Source organism: Scyliorhinus canicula, chromosome 21 (genome assembly GCF_902713615.1).
Source record: "Scyliorhinus canicula chromosome 21, sScyCan1.1, whole genome shotgun sequence".
NCBI lineage: Eukaryota > Metazoa > Chordata > Chondrichthyes > Carcharhiniformes > Scyliorhinidae > Scyliorhinus > Scyliorhinus canicula.
The window spans coordinates 64,190,739-64,206,533 of NC_052166.1; the positions used below are offsets into that span (position 1 = coordinate 64,190,739).

The window sequence follows — 15,795 nt, forward strand, 5'->3', positions numbered from 1 at the left end:
ACCGTGCTGAGCTGCAGTGCTGCATCCTCTGTAGATTGCACATGCTGCAGCCCCAGTGCGCCAGTAGTGGAATGATTGTAAGTCTAGTGTCGAGAAAACATCCAAACAAGAGATGACTATTCCGTCACACTCCTGACTTGGGCCTTGTAGATGGTGGAAAAGCTTTTGGGGTGAGTCGGGAGGTGAGTAACTCGGTGTGGAGTACAAAACCACAGCTTGATCTTGTAGCCGCAAGGTTGATATGACTGAACCAGTTCAATTTCAGCTCAATGCCAACAGCCAAGATGCTCATGGTGAACAACATGGCAATGGCTTCCTCTGGTTTGCGATGGTCAGTATCTGACACTTCAGTGACACAAACTCCAACACCTGCCATAGACGATCCATTAGCCCCCAAGGGCATCACTGTCCAGTTGACCCTGCCCATGAGGGATGGGCGACTGTAGAAACCTCCTGTCAGAACCACCAGTGATGTAGAGAACAAGGCAGGAGACAACCAGGCGGGAGACCAGAGGCCCTGCCTCACCAGGGAGATGGTGCGGTACCTGTGCCGCATTCTTTTCAACTTGGTGCCACGTGGAGGTGGAGGACGCCTGCTCCCTGTGGCAGTGAACGTCATGGTAGCCCTCAACGTCTAGGCGATGGGTTCGTTCCAGCGCTCCACAGCTGGCCTCTGTGGCATTTCGCAGTTATCCGCCCATCAATGTATCCATGATGGATGCACTCAATGCAAGGGCATCGGACTTAATTCATTTCAACCTGGACCAGGCCCAGCAGGATGAGAGGGCTGCGGGATTCAGCACCTGGTCTACCACAGGTTCAAGGGTCGATCGGCTGCACCCATGTCACTCTACGCACGCGTGGCATCAGAGAGTCCCCTTCAAGATCAGGAAGGGGTTCCACTCCCTCAATGTCCAGATGTATGGCCACCAATGAGGTTAATGTACATTTGTGCATGTTTTCCAGGGAGTGTGCATGACAGCTTCATCCTTGGGCAATCGCATATTCTTGGAATTTTCAAGGTTCACTCCAGGCTGCAGGGACGGCTTGTTGGAGATAAAGGTTATTAGCTAACGTCTTGGCTGATGACGTCAGTGCGAAGGCCTGAGACCGAAGCCGACAATGAGGCTCAGAATGCCACCTGGGGCGGGATTCTCTGACCCCCGGGGGAGGGTCGGAGAATCGCCAGGGGCTGGTGTCAATCCCGCCCCCGCCGGGTCCCGAATTCTCCACCCCCCGAGATTCGGTGGGGGCAGGAATTGCGCCGCGCTGGTCGGCGGGTCCCCCACACCGGTCAGCGGGCCCCCCGCGGCGATTCTCCAGCCCGCGATGGGCCAAAGTCCCGCCGCTGACAGGCATCTCCCGGCGGCGTAGATTAAACCACCTACCTGACCGGTGGGATTGGTGGCGTGGGTGGGCTCCGGGGTCCCTGGGGGGGGGCGCGGGGCCATCTGACCCCGGGGGGGTGCCCCCATGGTGGCCTGGCCCGGGATCGGGGCCCACCGATCGGCGGGCGGGCCTGTGCCATGGGGGCACTCTTCCTTCCGCCTTTACCATGGCCCTCACCGAGGCAGAAGAGACCCCCTCCCCTGCGCATGCGCCGGTATGACGTCAGCAGCCGCTGACGCTCCGGCGCATGCACGGACTTACGCCGCAGGCGAAGTCCTTTCGGCCCCGGCTGGCGTGGCGCCAAAGGCCGTTCCCGCCAGCCGGTGGAGTGGGAACCACTCCAGCACGGGCCTCGCCCCTCAATGTGAGGGCTTGGCCCCTAATGGTGTGGAGAATTCCGCACCTTTGGGGCGGTCCGACGCCGGAGTGGTTCACGCCACTCCATCCCGCCGGGACCCCCCGCCCCGCCGGGTAGGGGAGATACGTTTCTGCTTCCTTGACAGGTTCGGTGGGGCCCTCCAACACATAGAACATACAATGCAGAAGGAGGCCATTCGGCCCATCGAGTCTGCACTGACCCACTTAAGCCCTCACTTCCACCCTATCCCCGTAATCCAATAACTCCTCCTAACCTTTTTGGACACTAAGGGCAATTTAGCACGGCCAATCCACCTAACCTGCACATCTTTGGACTGTGGGAGGAAACCGGAGCACCCGGAGGAAACCCACGCACACACGGGGAGAACGTGCAGACTCCACACAGACAGTGACCCAAGCCAGGAATCGAACCTGGGACCCTGGCGCTTTGAAGCCACAGTGCTAACCACTTGTGCTACCGTGCTGCCCAATACAGTCGCCAGGGAGTCTCTCACATCATGGTGGTCTACTGTGCCTGACATAACCTGGTTCTGTAGCGGGGCAATGACCTTACGGAAGACCTGAAGGAGCGGAATGTCTCCACGAATGAGGAGGAAGTCCAGGAGGGAGGAAAGTTCTCCCAATAGCTGATTGAGATCGACAGGTTGATCCTCGGGTCTCGAACAATCGATTGTCAATGTCTGCCGAATCACATCAAACTGCACGAGACTCGGGATGCTGGTAATGGTGAGCCAATCAGCTCATTGCCTGCCGAACAACGCCAAAAACCCGCGGGACTCGGGCAGTGAAATTCTCACAGGTGCCAAAACGTGGACTAAGCTGGTTGGAGCCAGGGACCTCCAAGGGGGCAAAATCCCACCATTTCCACCAGGAATGGGAAAACTAATTTATTTTTAGGAATGTCAAAGCAAGACCATTTGTCTCATTTGTCAGCAGATTGTAGCCTCGAGTAAAAAAGGTAACTTGGGACAGCATCACCAGACAATGCACGCACAAATGTCAACAAAATGTCCCAGTGTGATTTGTACGTGGAAAGTTGTGGAGTTAAAGGGAATTTTGAGAGCTCAGCAGTCACTCTTTTCAAAACAGGTGACTAAAGGCGGGGGGGGGGGGGGGGGGGGGGGGGGGGGGGACAAAGAGGCGTCTAGAGATTGCCACTTAGCCCTTTAACAGGAGCCAGAAGGGTGGAATTATTGTCCGAGGACCTGTCTCAGCAAATACCCCAAGACATGTCAGGATGTGAATGTTTCACGCTGCAGTTTGATCAATCAGCAGACAAGACGGATATGGGGCGCGATTCTCCAAAATGGAGACTAAGTGTTCGCGCCGTCGTGAACGCCATCGCGTTTCTCGACGGCGGGAAACGGGCAGGGGGACAACCGATTCTGGCCCCCACAGGGGCCAGCACGGCGCTGGAGTGGTTCACGCCGCTCCAGCTTCCCTTCCTGGCACCAAATGGGCGCCACGCCAACCTGCGCATGCGCAGGGGACTTCTTCAGCGCGCCGGCCCCAACACAACATGGGGTGGGGGTTCAGAAGTCGACCGCGCAAAAAGTAGGGTGGGGGAGATGCCGGCCCGTCGATTGGTGGGCCCCGATCGCGGGCCAAACCCCATCAGAGGCACCCCCCCCCCCCACCCCCCCCCCCCCCCCCCCCCCCCCCCCCCCCCCCACCCCACCGGGGGGACAGAGCCCCCCTCCCCCTTCCCGGGGAACCGCGTTAAATCGCAAACTGCAAAGGAGGATCAGATACTTGTCACACACGATCAGCGCAGTGAATGTGTCCCCCCAGTTAAAGAACAGAATTACTGAGCGCTTCCCAAATCTGGAGAAAATCCAACCACAGGTCAAAGGGTTCCATCCAAACGAATTCTGTGACCACCTGAATAAATTGGAACAGGAGTTCAACAGGCGATTTCAGGAGTTGGGTGAGGTGGAAAAAAGCACCATGCTTAATGATGGAACCATCAATTCACGAGACACGTGCTTTAAGATATGAACAGTGGTTTTAATCTACTTACTACAGAGCCAGCCTGTTACCCGTTGAACTCTCGATAAACTGCAGGCTGGCTCTGGACACGGTTATTTATACAACAGTCTAGGGGGAGGAGTCATGGGCGGAGCCAAGGGTGGAGCCCTGTACAAACTCCTGAGCATTCCCAGAGCTACTCCCCCTAGTGGTCGGATAACGCCACTGCGCTTACAATGGTATTGGTAAATACAGTGTGAATTACTAAGTTACATTCACCACACTTATCGCAAATCCTTTTCTTCAAGCGGACTTTGGAGAACCGACAGCCCAGTTTCAGCAGGAGTTTGAACAAAGCAGTGGACTTGACAGAGAAATCACCACCATGCAAACTAACAGAACTGAGGTCAAGGGATAAAGACTTCTGGGAACTTGGAAACAGAGGCTGATATCTTCTGATATCCTGCATGCTCAAGGTGAAGGCCCACTCTGGTTCCACAGGCCTCTGTGAGACGGCTTTTTCTCAGATGACAATCATCAAGTCAAAGTATTGCACCCGTCTCACAGATACCCATCTGATGGGACTGTGTGAAACTGGCCATTTCAAACCACAACCCAAACGTCACAGCACTCACAGATAGTGTGCAGCACTCACAGACAGTGTGCAGCACTCACAGATAGTGTGCAGCACTCACAGACAGTGTGCAGCACTCACAGATAGTGTGCAGCACTCACAGATAGTGTGCAGCACTCACAGATAGTGTGCAGCACTCACAGACAGTGTGCAGCACTCACAGACAGTGTGCAGCACTCACAGATAGTGTGCAGCACTCACAGTGTGCAGCACTCACAGATAGCGTGCAGCACTCACAGATAGTGTGCAGCACTCACAGATAGTGTGCAGCACTCACAGATAGTGTGCAGCACTCACAGATAGTGTGCAGCACTCACAGATAGCGTGCAGCACTCACAGATAGCGTGCAGCACTCACAGACAGTGTGCAGCACTCACAGACAGTGTGCAGCACTCACAGACAGTGTGCAGCACTCACAGATAGTGTGCAGCACTCACAGATAGTGTGCAGCACTCACAGATAGCGTGCAGCACTCACAGATAGCGTGCAGCACTCACAGACAGTGTGCAGCACTCACAGATAGTGTGCAGCACTCACAGATAGCGTGCAGCACTCACAGACAGTGTGCAGCACTCACAGATAGTGTGCAGCACTCACAGACAGTGTGCAGCACTCACAGACAGTGTGCAGCACTCACAGACAGTGTGCAGCACTCACAGACAGTGTGCAGCACTCACAGATAGTGTGCAGCACTCACAGATAGTGTGCAAGCACTCACAGATAGTGTGCAGCACTCACAGATAGTGTGCAGCACTCACAGATAGTGTGCAGCACTCACAGATAGTGTGCAGCACTCACAGATAGTGTGCAGCACTCACAGATAGTGTGCAGCACTCACAGATAGTGTGCAAGCACTCACAGATAGTGTGCAGCACTCACAGATAGTGTGCAGCACTCACAGATAGTGTGCAAGCATAGGTGGAACACGAAGAATAGGTGAGTGTTATGAAGAGCCCACATTTTTGGAGTTTTCGTAACGTCAGATTTTTATGAGCAGATCTCGCGCTGCATTTAGATGTTAAAGTGCTGTTGTGCTTCAACAGGTTGGAGACCACCGGAGTTGGGGAGGAGGGAGGAGCTGGAGGATGGAGGCCAGGTGGGGGTGAGGGTTTTGAATGGGCCGGAGGACCAGGGCTGCCTCATCATTTCCCACTTCACGCTATAGGACCAGCAGGTTGTCCAACAGCTCAACAAGCAGCTGTGCTCACTCTGTTCCTCGACAATTCCTTGTGAAACCTCCCACTCCATCTAGGTGTACTCCCGGAATGCAGGCCAGAAGTGGAGATAGCCTGCTGCCTTCCTTGCCCCGTTGCCGGAGGTGCCCTTGGCGGGCCAGGATCTGGAGGGCCCCTGGCCCACATTTGGGTGGCACTGGTGCCACTCTGTTCTGCCCACTGCCTCTGAGTTGCGCTGTATCAGGAAGGAGCGATTCAATTGGCTGGTCACTTCCAGGGTCTCCTGGGTGGCAGGCACCAAGATGTGCTCCCTCGCTTCCTCCTCCCTCCGGGTGCTCGTGGGTCTCTGGGTTACTCCATGGGACGGAGGGGCAGCTGGAGTAAGCTCAGCAACACCTGACGTTGTCAGTCCTGGAGGCCGGCATTGCCTGCACCATGGTGTCGAACCTGTCAGCCATGGTCCTCGGGGACTGAGCCATGCCTCAGAGTTCTCCAGTCATGGATCTGGCGTCTTGCACCAGGCTTTCCACTGCGAACACCACCCTTGCGGCGTTGGCCTGGATGCCAACATCACCGGCAACATCTCCATTTGACCTCGGAGTAGAGGCAATCATAGAATTCATAGAATCATAGAATTTACAGTGCAGAAGGAGGCCATTCGGCCCATCGGGTCTGCACCGGCTCTTGGAAAGAGCACCCTACCCAAGGTCAACACCTTCACCCTATCCCCTTAACCCAGTAACCCCACCCAACACTAAGGGCATTTTTGGTCACTAAGGACAATTTAGCATGGCCAATCCACCTAACCCGCACATCTTTGGACTGTGGGAGGAAACCGGAGCACCCGGAGGAAACCCACGCAGACACGGGGAGGATGTGCAGACTCCGCACAGACAGTGACCCAAGCCGGGAATCGAACCTGGGACCCTGGAGCTGTGAAGCAATTGTGCTACCCACAATGCTACCGTGCTGCCCAATGTCACTGACGACCCCTCCTGGTGTTCCCAGCTCTGCCAGGCAGCTGAGGAATGAATGTGCCCAGAGGCACGGAGCCTGGCTGGGGCACAGCTGAGTCCTGGGGTCCAGCAGACTTCAGAATGTCTAAACCCTGGGAATTTCCTGCCTCCACCTGATGTGCACCAGAAGCAGTGTGATGTTCACCAGATAGCGACCCAGACCAGCCTGTCTGCTTCGTTCATCCACCGAGGTGTGTGTCTCTAGATGGTGCAGGTAATAGCTTCATCTGCTTCCTCCTCCGAGGTGCTGTTCAGGGGAGGCAGTGGTAGACGGCCCAGGCCCTTCGGTTGATGTTCCTGCAAAGCAAGGGTCATGCTTTCACCTCATGGCCTGGTCAAGCGATTGGACGACACAGAACTCTATTGAGACTGATCATCTGGATGAAGGTGCAATGGATCCTCACTTTATTCTTGCAGGTCCACCTTGTTCTCAGCTCGGGCCCGTACCTGCCCCCCCCCCCCCCCTCCCCTTCCCCCACCCCTCCGAGCTCCATGGTCCTCTCCTCGTGTGGAGTCAGGACCCTCAGTTCGGGCATCCCACCACCCATCTTCTCCCTCTCAGAGGTTGTGGGCGAGCTTCTCCGACAGGGACGCAAATGGGGGACACTCTGACCTGGCAGGTCAGAGGTCGCCGGCAACTGGCATGTGTGGGCACCGCGTCTAGGCAAGGAGGGGTTTGGATGGGGAGTGCCGGGCGGGAATGCTGCCGAGAGATTGGGCGCGGGGGACCTGCAAAGTGGTGGGATCTGGGTTCCCAGTGACATTCAGTGGGTGGGGGGGGGGGGGGGGGGGGGGGGGGGGGGGGAGGTGACGTTCCAAGAGGAGACCGGGAGCACTTACCCTGGCTGATCGGAGTCCGTCATTCATCTTCTTTTTCCGGCATTGCGCCCCAATTCTCTTGGTCAGTCTGCTGGCACTGGCCAGCGCTGTCACCGTCTCCCAGGCGGGATCGGTCACCTACCCGGAGGGCCACCTGCCAGGACGAGGGTATATTGCAGCCCGCCTCTCCTCCACGGCATCCGGCAAGATTTACTGAGGGGCCCGCACCGTAAATCTAGGAGCTGGTTTCCTGGCTGCCGGCCTCCTGACTTGAATCAGATAAAGTGCTGTGGCGCCATTTAAGTGCAGCGGGTGAATCAGATTCTTTGCGTCTCAGGGGCGACATTTTTTCACACCGGCAAAGAAAAATCATCAAAGTGCCGGAAGATCGTGATCCAGATCACGCTGCCGGGGTTGGCGGGAATCACGCCGATTCTCACGCCAAAAAAGTCATTTTGCCAATTTGGGGGAAAATACCGCCCATTAATGGTTGTAACTCACACCTTCGAATTAAAAAAAAAACCCCCATCAAGATTTATCATTAACAGAGCCATTCTCATGAATAAATGCCAGACAGGCCAGTATTTGAGTTGCAGAACACTTGGGTGCAATCCAAGTGCTACAGGATTATTATTCTATGAATTCTATTCTTTTCAAGAAAGCCCGACGTTGTCAGGTCAGGCTCGGCTCACAGCTCGCACTCAAAAGAGATGCAAAACGTTGGCAAGCCAGACGTGTTTCCATGAATCATCCATTTGTCACAGGGGTGCTCCTGTCGGGCAGCAGGGTAGGATGGTGGTTAGCATAAATGCTTCACAGCTCCAGGGTCCCAGGTTCGATTCCCGGCTTGGGTCACTGTCTGTGTGGAGTCTGCACGTCCTCCCCCTGTGTGCGTGGGTTTCCTCCGGGTGCTCCGGTTTCCTCCCACAGTCCAAAGATGTGTGGGTTAGGTGGATTGGCCAGGCTAAATTGCCCTTAGTGTCCTAAAAAATAATGTTAATGGGGGTTGTTGGGTTACTGGTATAGGGTGGATACGTGGGCTTGAGTAGGGTGATCATTGCTCGGCACAACATTGAGGGCCGAAGGGCCTGTTCTGTGCTGTACTGTTCTATGTTCTATGTTCTAACTCTTTCAGCCCCCAGCCAGTCCGCTCCAGAATCCAAGCTGAGAGTCGATTGGCATTTGGATCTTAGTCTGGGCAGCCAGTTCCCGAGATGCACACGGTGCGGCTGGGGGGGAAAGATTGGGATTTCGAGCAGTGCCTGGCTCCCAGAAAGCTAAAAATCAGCCTCGACTGTTGTCATTTGGTGAGGGATTGTTTCCTTCGCATTATGTGATGGCACAGGAAATATTAAAGCATTCGGTGGACATAACCGATCTCAGAGGGGAAATTATTTCTTCAAGATGAACTATTTTGCTATAAATATGCTGTCATTTTTCTTTTTCCTGGATGGATTTACCACCGGTGCTTTACCGGTGGGTGTTGTGTGATGTAATTTGGAATAACGCAAGCTGCCACTTGATGCAGTTTTGAGTAAAAGATGCTCCGGACTTTGAAGTGAGTTCAATGTGTTTTATTGAACTATTAGCACAGTTCTCAATGAGTTCGACTCTCTGCTAATCTAAATGTAGTAACTCAGTCTAACTGAACCAGCCTTGCTCTAAGCCACGTGCTGGGGTGTGATGCTGAGGATACACCCTGTCTCACTCTGTAGATGTTGGTCTGTGGAAAGAGGTGGGGTCTGAGAGCCTCATCCCTTTGATAGTGAGATACCACCCCTGAGTGTCCTGACTGCTTATTGGTCGGGTCCTATTCTATGTGTCGATTAGCTGCATGTTTGCATATCATGACAGGTGGCTTAATTTCATGCTGGTCTTTAATTACAGTAGTAAGTCGCAAGAAGCTGATAAGTTCAGTTTTAGGAGGGATTCATGTTAAAATGATACAAGGGGTGTTCCATCAAGGTAAAGCACGGTAGCATAGCGGTTAGCACTGTTGCTTCACAGCGCCAGGGTCCCAGGTTCGATTATCCCGCTGGGTCACTGTCTGTGCGGAGTCTGCATGTCCGCCCCGTGTCTGCGTGGGTTTCCTCCGGGTGCTCCGGTTTCCTCCCACAGTCCAAAGATTTGCAGGTTAGGTGGATTGGCCATGCTAAATTGCCCTTAGTGACCAAAAAGATTAAGTGGGGGTTACTGGGTTACAGGGATAGGGTAGATACGTGGGCTTGAGTAGGGTGCTCTTTATAAGGGCTAGTGCAGACTCGATGGGCCGAATGGCCTCCTTCTGCACTGTAAATTCTATGAACCTATGAAAGCAAGCATTATAGGATAAAAATGAATGGGTGTCCATTGGGGGGGGGGGGACATTCCTGGGGGCTAGCAGAAGACATTCACGGCACATTTTAACCTCACTGTTCCAAGGGATTGTATGCAGCTAAAGGACAGAAGTTGATGGAGGGGACATACCCGGAGATCCCAAACACATCCCTGGTGTGGGAAATTCTGCAGAAGTGCTGAAGTTTAAAATAACAATAATCTTTATTGTCACAGGTAGGCTTACATTAACCCGGCAATGAAGTTACTGTGACAAGCCCCTAGCCGCCACATTCCGCCGCCTGTTCGGGTACACGGAGAATTCAGAATGTCCGAATTTTCGGGACTGTGGGAGGAAACCGGGGCACCCGGAGGAAACCCACGCAGACACGGGGAGAACGTGCAAACTCAGCACAGACAGTGACCCAGTGGGGAATCGAACCCGGGACCCTGGAGCTGTCAATTTGCCACTGGTTCAGAGGGGAGGCAGGTGATCTACCCCCGAAATTCCTCCTGAACAGCCAGATACACTTAGTCCTTTGCATGTTGCTGGTTTAGCTCAGTTGGCTGGACAGCTGGTTTGTGATGCAGAATGCGACCAGCAGCGTGGGTTCAATTCCCGCTTCCGGCCGAGGTTATTAATGAAGGCCCCGCCTTCTCAACCTTGCCCCTAGCCTGAGGTGTGGTAACAGGGATGGTGGCGACTTTACTGAATTGATAGTGTGTCAGTTGCAGTCCCTGAACCTCTTGACCATATTATGTTTGTGTTCTGCAGGACCAGGATATATTCAGTTTAGTTTAAAGTGAGATACAGCTGCAGTAAACACCAGATAATGAAGTGATGGTATGCCTAGTCTCCGTTTACTTAAAGGAATCTGTTACTGCCATATTGCTGTCACTTCATAACTGAAGAATTCCACATTGACTTTTGCGTTTCCACGAGTACAGCTCATGCTGTATTTCCAAAGAGTAGGGGACAGATGTTCCCAGAGAACTCAAATAGAATATGCTGTTGAGATGTGTCTGTGTTTGCGGGGACTGGAAATGCTGGAAGTGCTCAGCAGCTCAGGCTGTATGTGCGGAGTTTCGAGCAGGGTTCTGATCGTCAGTCCTGCACAACGGTCACCTCCACCCGAGAGGTTGGGGGTGGGGGGGGAAACTTTACCCCATTGGCCCCCTCTCACCCCATCCCCCCTCCATCCCTCCCACCAGCGGAACCTTCCAGCCCCACCTAAGGGCGGCAGCACGATAGCACGGTGGTTAGTGCTGTTGTTTCACAGCGCCAGGGTCCCAGGTTCAATTCCCGGCTTGGGCCGCTGTCTGTGTGGAGTCTGCACGTGCTCCCCGTGTGTGCGTGGGTTTCCACCCATACGTCCCGAAAGACGTGCTTGTTAGGTGAATTGGACATTCTAAATTCTCCCTCCATATACTCGGAATGTGGCGACGGGGGGATTTTCACAATAACGTCATTGCAGTGTTAATGTGAGCCGACTTGTGACAACAATAAAGATTATTAGATTATTATTAAGTTACATTTGAATGGCTCACTGCATTTTACCAGGGCTGTGATTTTCCTCCCACTGCGGCGTTTCCCGCAGCGGCAAGAGGCAGCTAGCCAGGGGTTCTGGCCAGATATTCTGGCCCTGCTAGCGCACCCCTCGCTGCCACGGAACCCCCGCGTGGCAGGGGAATGCCATCGGCGAGTGTGAACGGGCAGAAAATCCCGCCCTCTGCTTCTCCCCCACCGACGCTGAGCACTTCCAGCGCTTTTCGTTCTGGTTTTATTTCAGATTTTCAGCATGCCCGGCATTTTGCTTTGGTACTGTCGTAGTTCAAAGGTTGTTTGAATTCAGGGGCCCAGGTGAAACTGGTTAAATTGGCTCCACATCAGTAAATGGAATAAAGGGCCATTTAGCCAATCGTGCCTTCGTGATCCATCCTGTGTTCATGAATCGCTACTTTCATGGACATTTCCCTGCAAACTCACCCCCCCCTCTCTCCCCACCTACCCATGAATATATCTCCCCTCCCCCGCTATGTGAATTCAGCCAATTTATTAACCATGGAATAATTCTCAGTTATCCTGGTTCCTTTCCAAAGGTATCACTGACTCAGAAATGGTCCTTATACCAGCCTGCTCCCTATACCCATTCGTCTTTGGGTAAGACGCTGCTTCTAACGTTGAACCTTGTTTGAGGATTGTGTCTTTGTAAAAATATGCCCTCCAGTTCTCTGATCGCTTTTCAGATAAAATTATTTGAGTCAAAATCCTTTCTGCTTGCAAACGGCAGCCATAAGTTCACACTTGTCTCTTGCGAATTGATTTGTGAATATAATGACCATTGAGCGGAGTGCTATGATTGATAGCGTGAGTAATTAATGTTAATTATATTGCTCAATATTAGCGGATTTTGCTGTTGTCTTGGCTTAAAAGTGTTGTTATGTCACCACAGGGCAATCCAGGGTTGCAGGGAATGCCTGGAATGAGGGGGAAGCCCGGGATAGCTGTGAGTATCCAAATATTTCTCGTTCCTACACAGGCTTGTCCAACCTTTTCTCGAGAGGAGCCACGTTTCAATTATTTTCTCACTCAAGCAGCTGATGAGGAAATTTTACAAAGATAAAAGATTTGCCACAAATTAATTAACGAATTTCAAAAGAAAAGTTGAGGTATGAAGTAAAAAATAAAACTTGCTGAGCAAAAGAAAAAGCAACGTCAAAGTAATAAATTGATAAAAACAGGTCATTCATAAAGATGAGCATTAAAGTGCGAAAGGGTGAGTGTGTGTGTGCGTGTGTGTGTGTCCGGCTCACTCCCAGTCTCACAAACCCTCTCACACACGCACACATTTGACACTTACGCACATGATGCTTCACACCTACTCCCTCACTTATAACACACGCTCACTCACACTCATTCACGCCCACCGGGCCCAGATGGTTCGGAGATTAAAACGCCGAGGAGAGTTTTGGATGAACCCGTTTCTCCCCGCCCTGTCTCAAACTCCAGCTGTCCCAGGTCCCACTGTTGCTGCCGCAGCCGCTCCACTACCTTGACCAATGTAGGGGGCAGCAGCCAATGACTCTCTCTCTCCATCTGTTTCTCTCCACACCACCTAGCAACCAGTCCCTCACTCTCGCTTCCCTCCTCACCCCACCCATCGCCAAGCAGCCAGTCTCTCCCCTCCCTCCCTGGCAGTCAGTCTCTCTTCCCCTCTTTTCCCTCCCTGAAAGTTCTCTCCTGCCCTCCCCAGCTCTGCCGCTGTCAGTGTCTAGGCCTCAGGCTGAATGAAGCCACTCACCTTCACACCGACCGCTGTTCCTCCAATTAGAGACTGTCCTTCTCCTGCATTCACAGCTGATAGACTCGTTATTGGAGGAAGAGCGCATGGCGCAATCTTCCACTTGACTTGCTTGTATTTTTAAAAGCTGCCTCCGAGTGAGGCATGATGGGCCATGAGAGTGCTGGAGAGTGAGGCATGATGGGCCGGATTCTGACATGTGGTTTGGACAAGCCTGTTCTTACAATCGATTTTACCTCTTATCGGTGGATCCTTAAAAAATAGCACAGCACAGCATCCAAACATCTGTATTTGTTTGACTCTGAGGAAATACCTTTCAATTTGAAGTTTTCCTAAATTTGTACAAAAACTCATGCATTGTGGGTGAATTATTAGTAACCTTTTCCATTGGCTGTATTCTTTCATGCAATGAAGCTGCCATTGGCAAGCCCAGCATTTGCTGCCCATCCTTAACTGCCCTTGAATGGCAATTGATGCTCGACCAGTTGTTAATTTTAAATCTGATATAGACAAAGGTTTGTGAAGCAAAGGTACGGGACCGAAGGCAGGTACATGGAATTAGGTCACAGATGGGCCATGATATCACTGACAGGCTCGAGGGGCTGAATGGCCTGCTTCTGTTCCTATCTCCCTCGAGGCTTATGTTGATAAAACTGTTCAAGAAGCATCTGGGTTGCCTGACTTCCTAAATAAAAGCATAAAAGTTCAAGAGCAAGCAAGTTATGCCACACCTTCATACATGCTTGGTTACGCCTCAGCTAGAGTATAACGTACTGCAACGCTTCTTGATATGTTACTTGTGCTGTTGTTTTTTAGGGGAAAATTGGCGAAAAAGGTCCAATTGGAATACCAGGACGTCCTGGCCTTGAGGTGAGTGTGACGTTATCTCATTAACCATTGAGGTTTGAACACGGAATGTCAAGCAGCAGTCAGATCTTTATTTTTGGGTTTTTTTTCAACATTCTCCTCGGGAAATGTTTCCTTCGGCATGTTAGAGCTGATCAGCCTTTTACTCCTATAGTATGAACATTAAATATGCAATATTAAAAAGTATAAAATAATTGTCAATATCAGTGAAATAATCTTTGAGCTGAAATGGGAAAAACTGAAGGCAAATGTGCATATCCAAGGCTGTGATGCACTATCAATTACGACGAGACGAGAGTAGAGTGTAATCGAGGCTTTATTACACAGAGATGTGTAGCCTCCCGCAGCTGTTACTGAAATGGCTGCAGCTCGGTGAGCCCACACATTTATACTCCGCCTACTGGCCGGAGCCAGCAGGCAGGGATCTACCCCCGTACCTGTAGTACAGGGGACTTACCGTAATACCCTCGCGTGCAGTATATAATACATGTTGCTCGTTATGCTTTCCCTTAATTTGCTCTGTTTTAATTACCTTTGCTCAAGAGTCGCCAGGTATCTTTCTGATACCACCACAGGGTTCAAAACCGAATACTGATCAATAACTCGATACACCAGTTAGTAAGTTTGAAACCAATACACATTTATTTACACACACAGTCAATTATTACTCATGCACAAACTCTATTCGCTAAACTACAACTACTACTAAAAGCCTATACTTAGCTTCGAGTGGCCCACCCAGTCAGAGGAACAATGGCCGTTGTCTGGTTCTGATACTGCTGGCTTCGAGCTGGAATAGTAGCTAGGAGCGTCTATCTCGTAGCGTGTGTTGACCTTAGACTTACTTGTTCTGGTGCAGCTGCTAGCCAGGTCTCTCCTCGCTGAGAGCCAAGGCCAAGAGAGCGAACTGACCTTGGGGACTCTGTTTTATACCCCAAAGGGTTTTGCGCCCTTCTGGGCAGACCCCGGACTTGGTCCCAATTAATGGGACCATGTCCCAATCGTTCCTATTGATTTTCTCCAATACCGGAGGTGTTCCCTGATCGTTGGGCGGGCTCTATGTAACCGTTTGCCTGCCTTTGTTTTAGCTCCCACTGGCGCCGGGGAGTCTGTCCTGGTCTCGATTGTTTCAATGTTTCTTTTTGTCCCTGGAGATAGCTCATTACTATGCTAATGGCTGTTGGTTTCAGTTCTGTCTGGGTTCTGCAAATCTTAATACACAGGAAACCTTGTACCTGCTTGTTTTCTCTAGTGTTGTCCGTTTTTCCCTGCATTCCTTGCGAGTGTCCATTTTGGAATCGGGACGTGGCCACCCCAGGTGGCTACATACAACATTGGCGACTACCAGAAGCTGTCTTTGATCATTCAAACGGATCGTTGTAGCAGGGGTTCAATCCCCCACACTGGCTGAGGTTATCCATGGAGACCCTGCCTTCTCAACCTTGCCCCTCACCTGAGATGTGGTGACCACCACCAGTCAGCCCTCCCGCCCCCTCAAAGCAGCCTCTGGCCATCCGGAACTATGTCGACTTCACTTACTAACGTACTGTAGCACACTCATCTGTTGAGTTCCACTCCAGCGATTACAGCACATCGTGTCGGTGGATATTTCAGTGCGGGACCGAGGAAGTGCTGCACCATCAGAGATGCGGACGTTAAACGGAGGCTCTCCTGGGCTAAGGCCAGCGCACAAACAGCGTCAGCAATGGTTATTGACCGCATTGGCGTTTGTGGGATGCTGACGTGAGCAAATTAACTCCATCACGACTGTCGCTGTACCTTAACACTCTTGCAAAATTTTTATATTTGTGTCTATTAGTCATAGGAAGTGCAATTCATCGTGAGAATGCAAACCAAGTGGAGTCAGGCCTGTTATTTGTCATGTGTCTCACGCAATACACCGTCCCATTGATGGGTGCAATATTGGCTGCCCT

General features: G+C 52.0%; 1 protein-coding gene across 2 annotated transcripts in view; it reads left to right on the forward strand.

Moving 5' to 3' along the window:
• Positions 1-15,795, forward strand: part of LOC119955649 (collagen alpha-1(XXVII) chain B-like) — a 605,839-nt gene that overhangs the window by 286,603 nt on the left and 303,441 nt on the right. For both annotated transcript variants that reach the window (XM_038782071.1, XM_038782070.1), the window contains exons 18-19: positions 12,146-12,199; positions 13,811-13,864. In XM_038782071.1, coding sequence (XP_038637999.1) covers positions 12,146-12,199; positions 13,811-13,864 — 108 coding nt within the window. The remainder of the gene's footprint in view (positions 1-12,145; positions 12,200-13,810; positions 13,865-15,795) is intronic.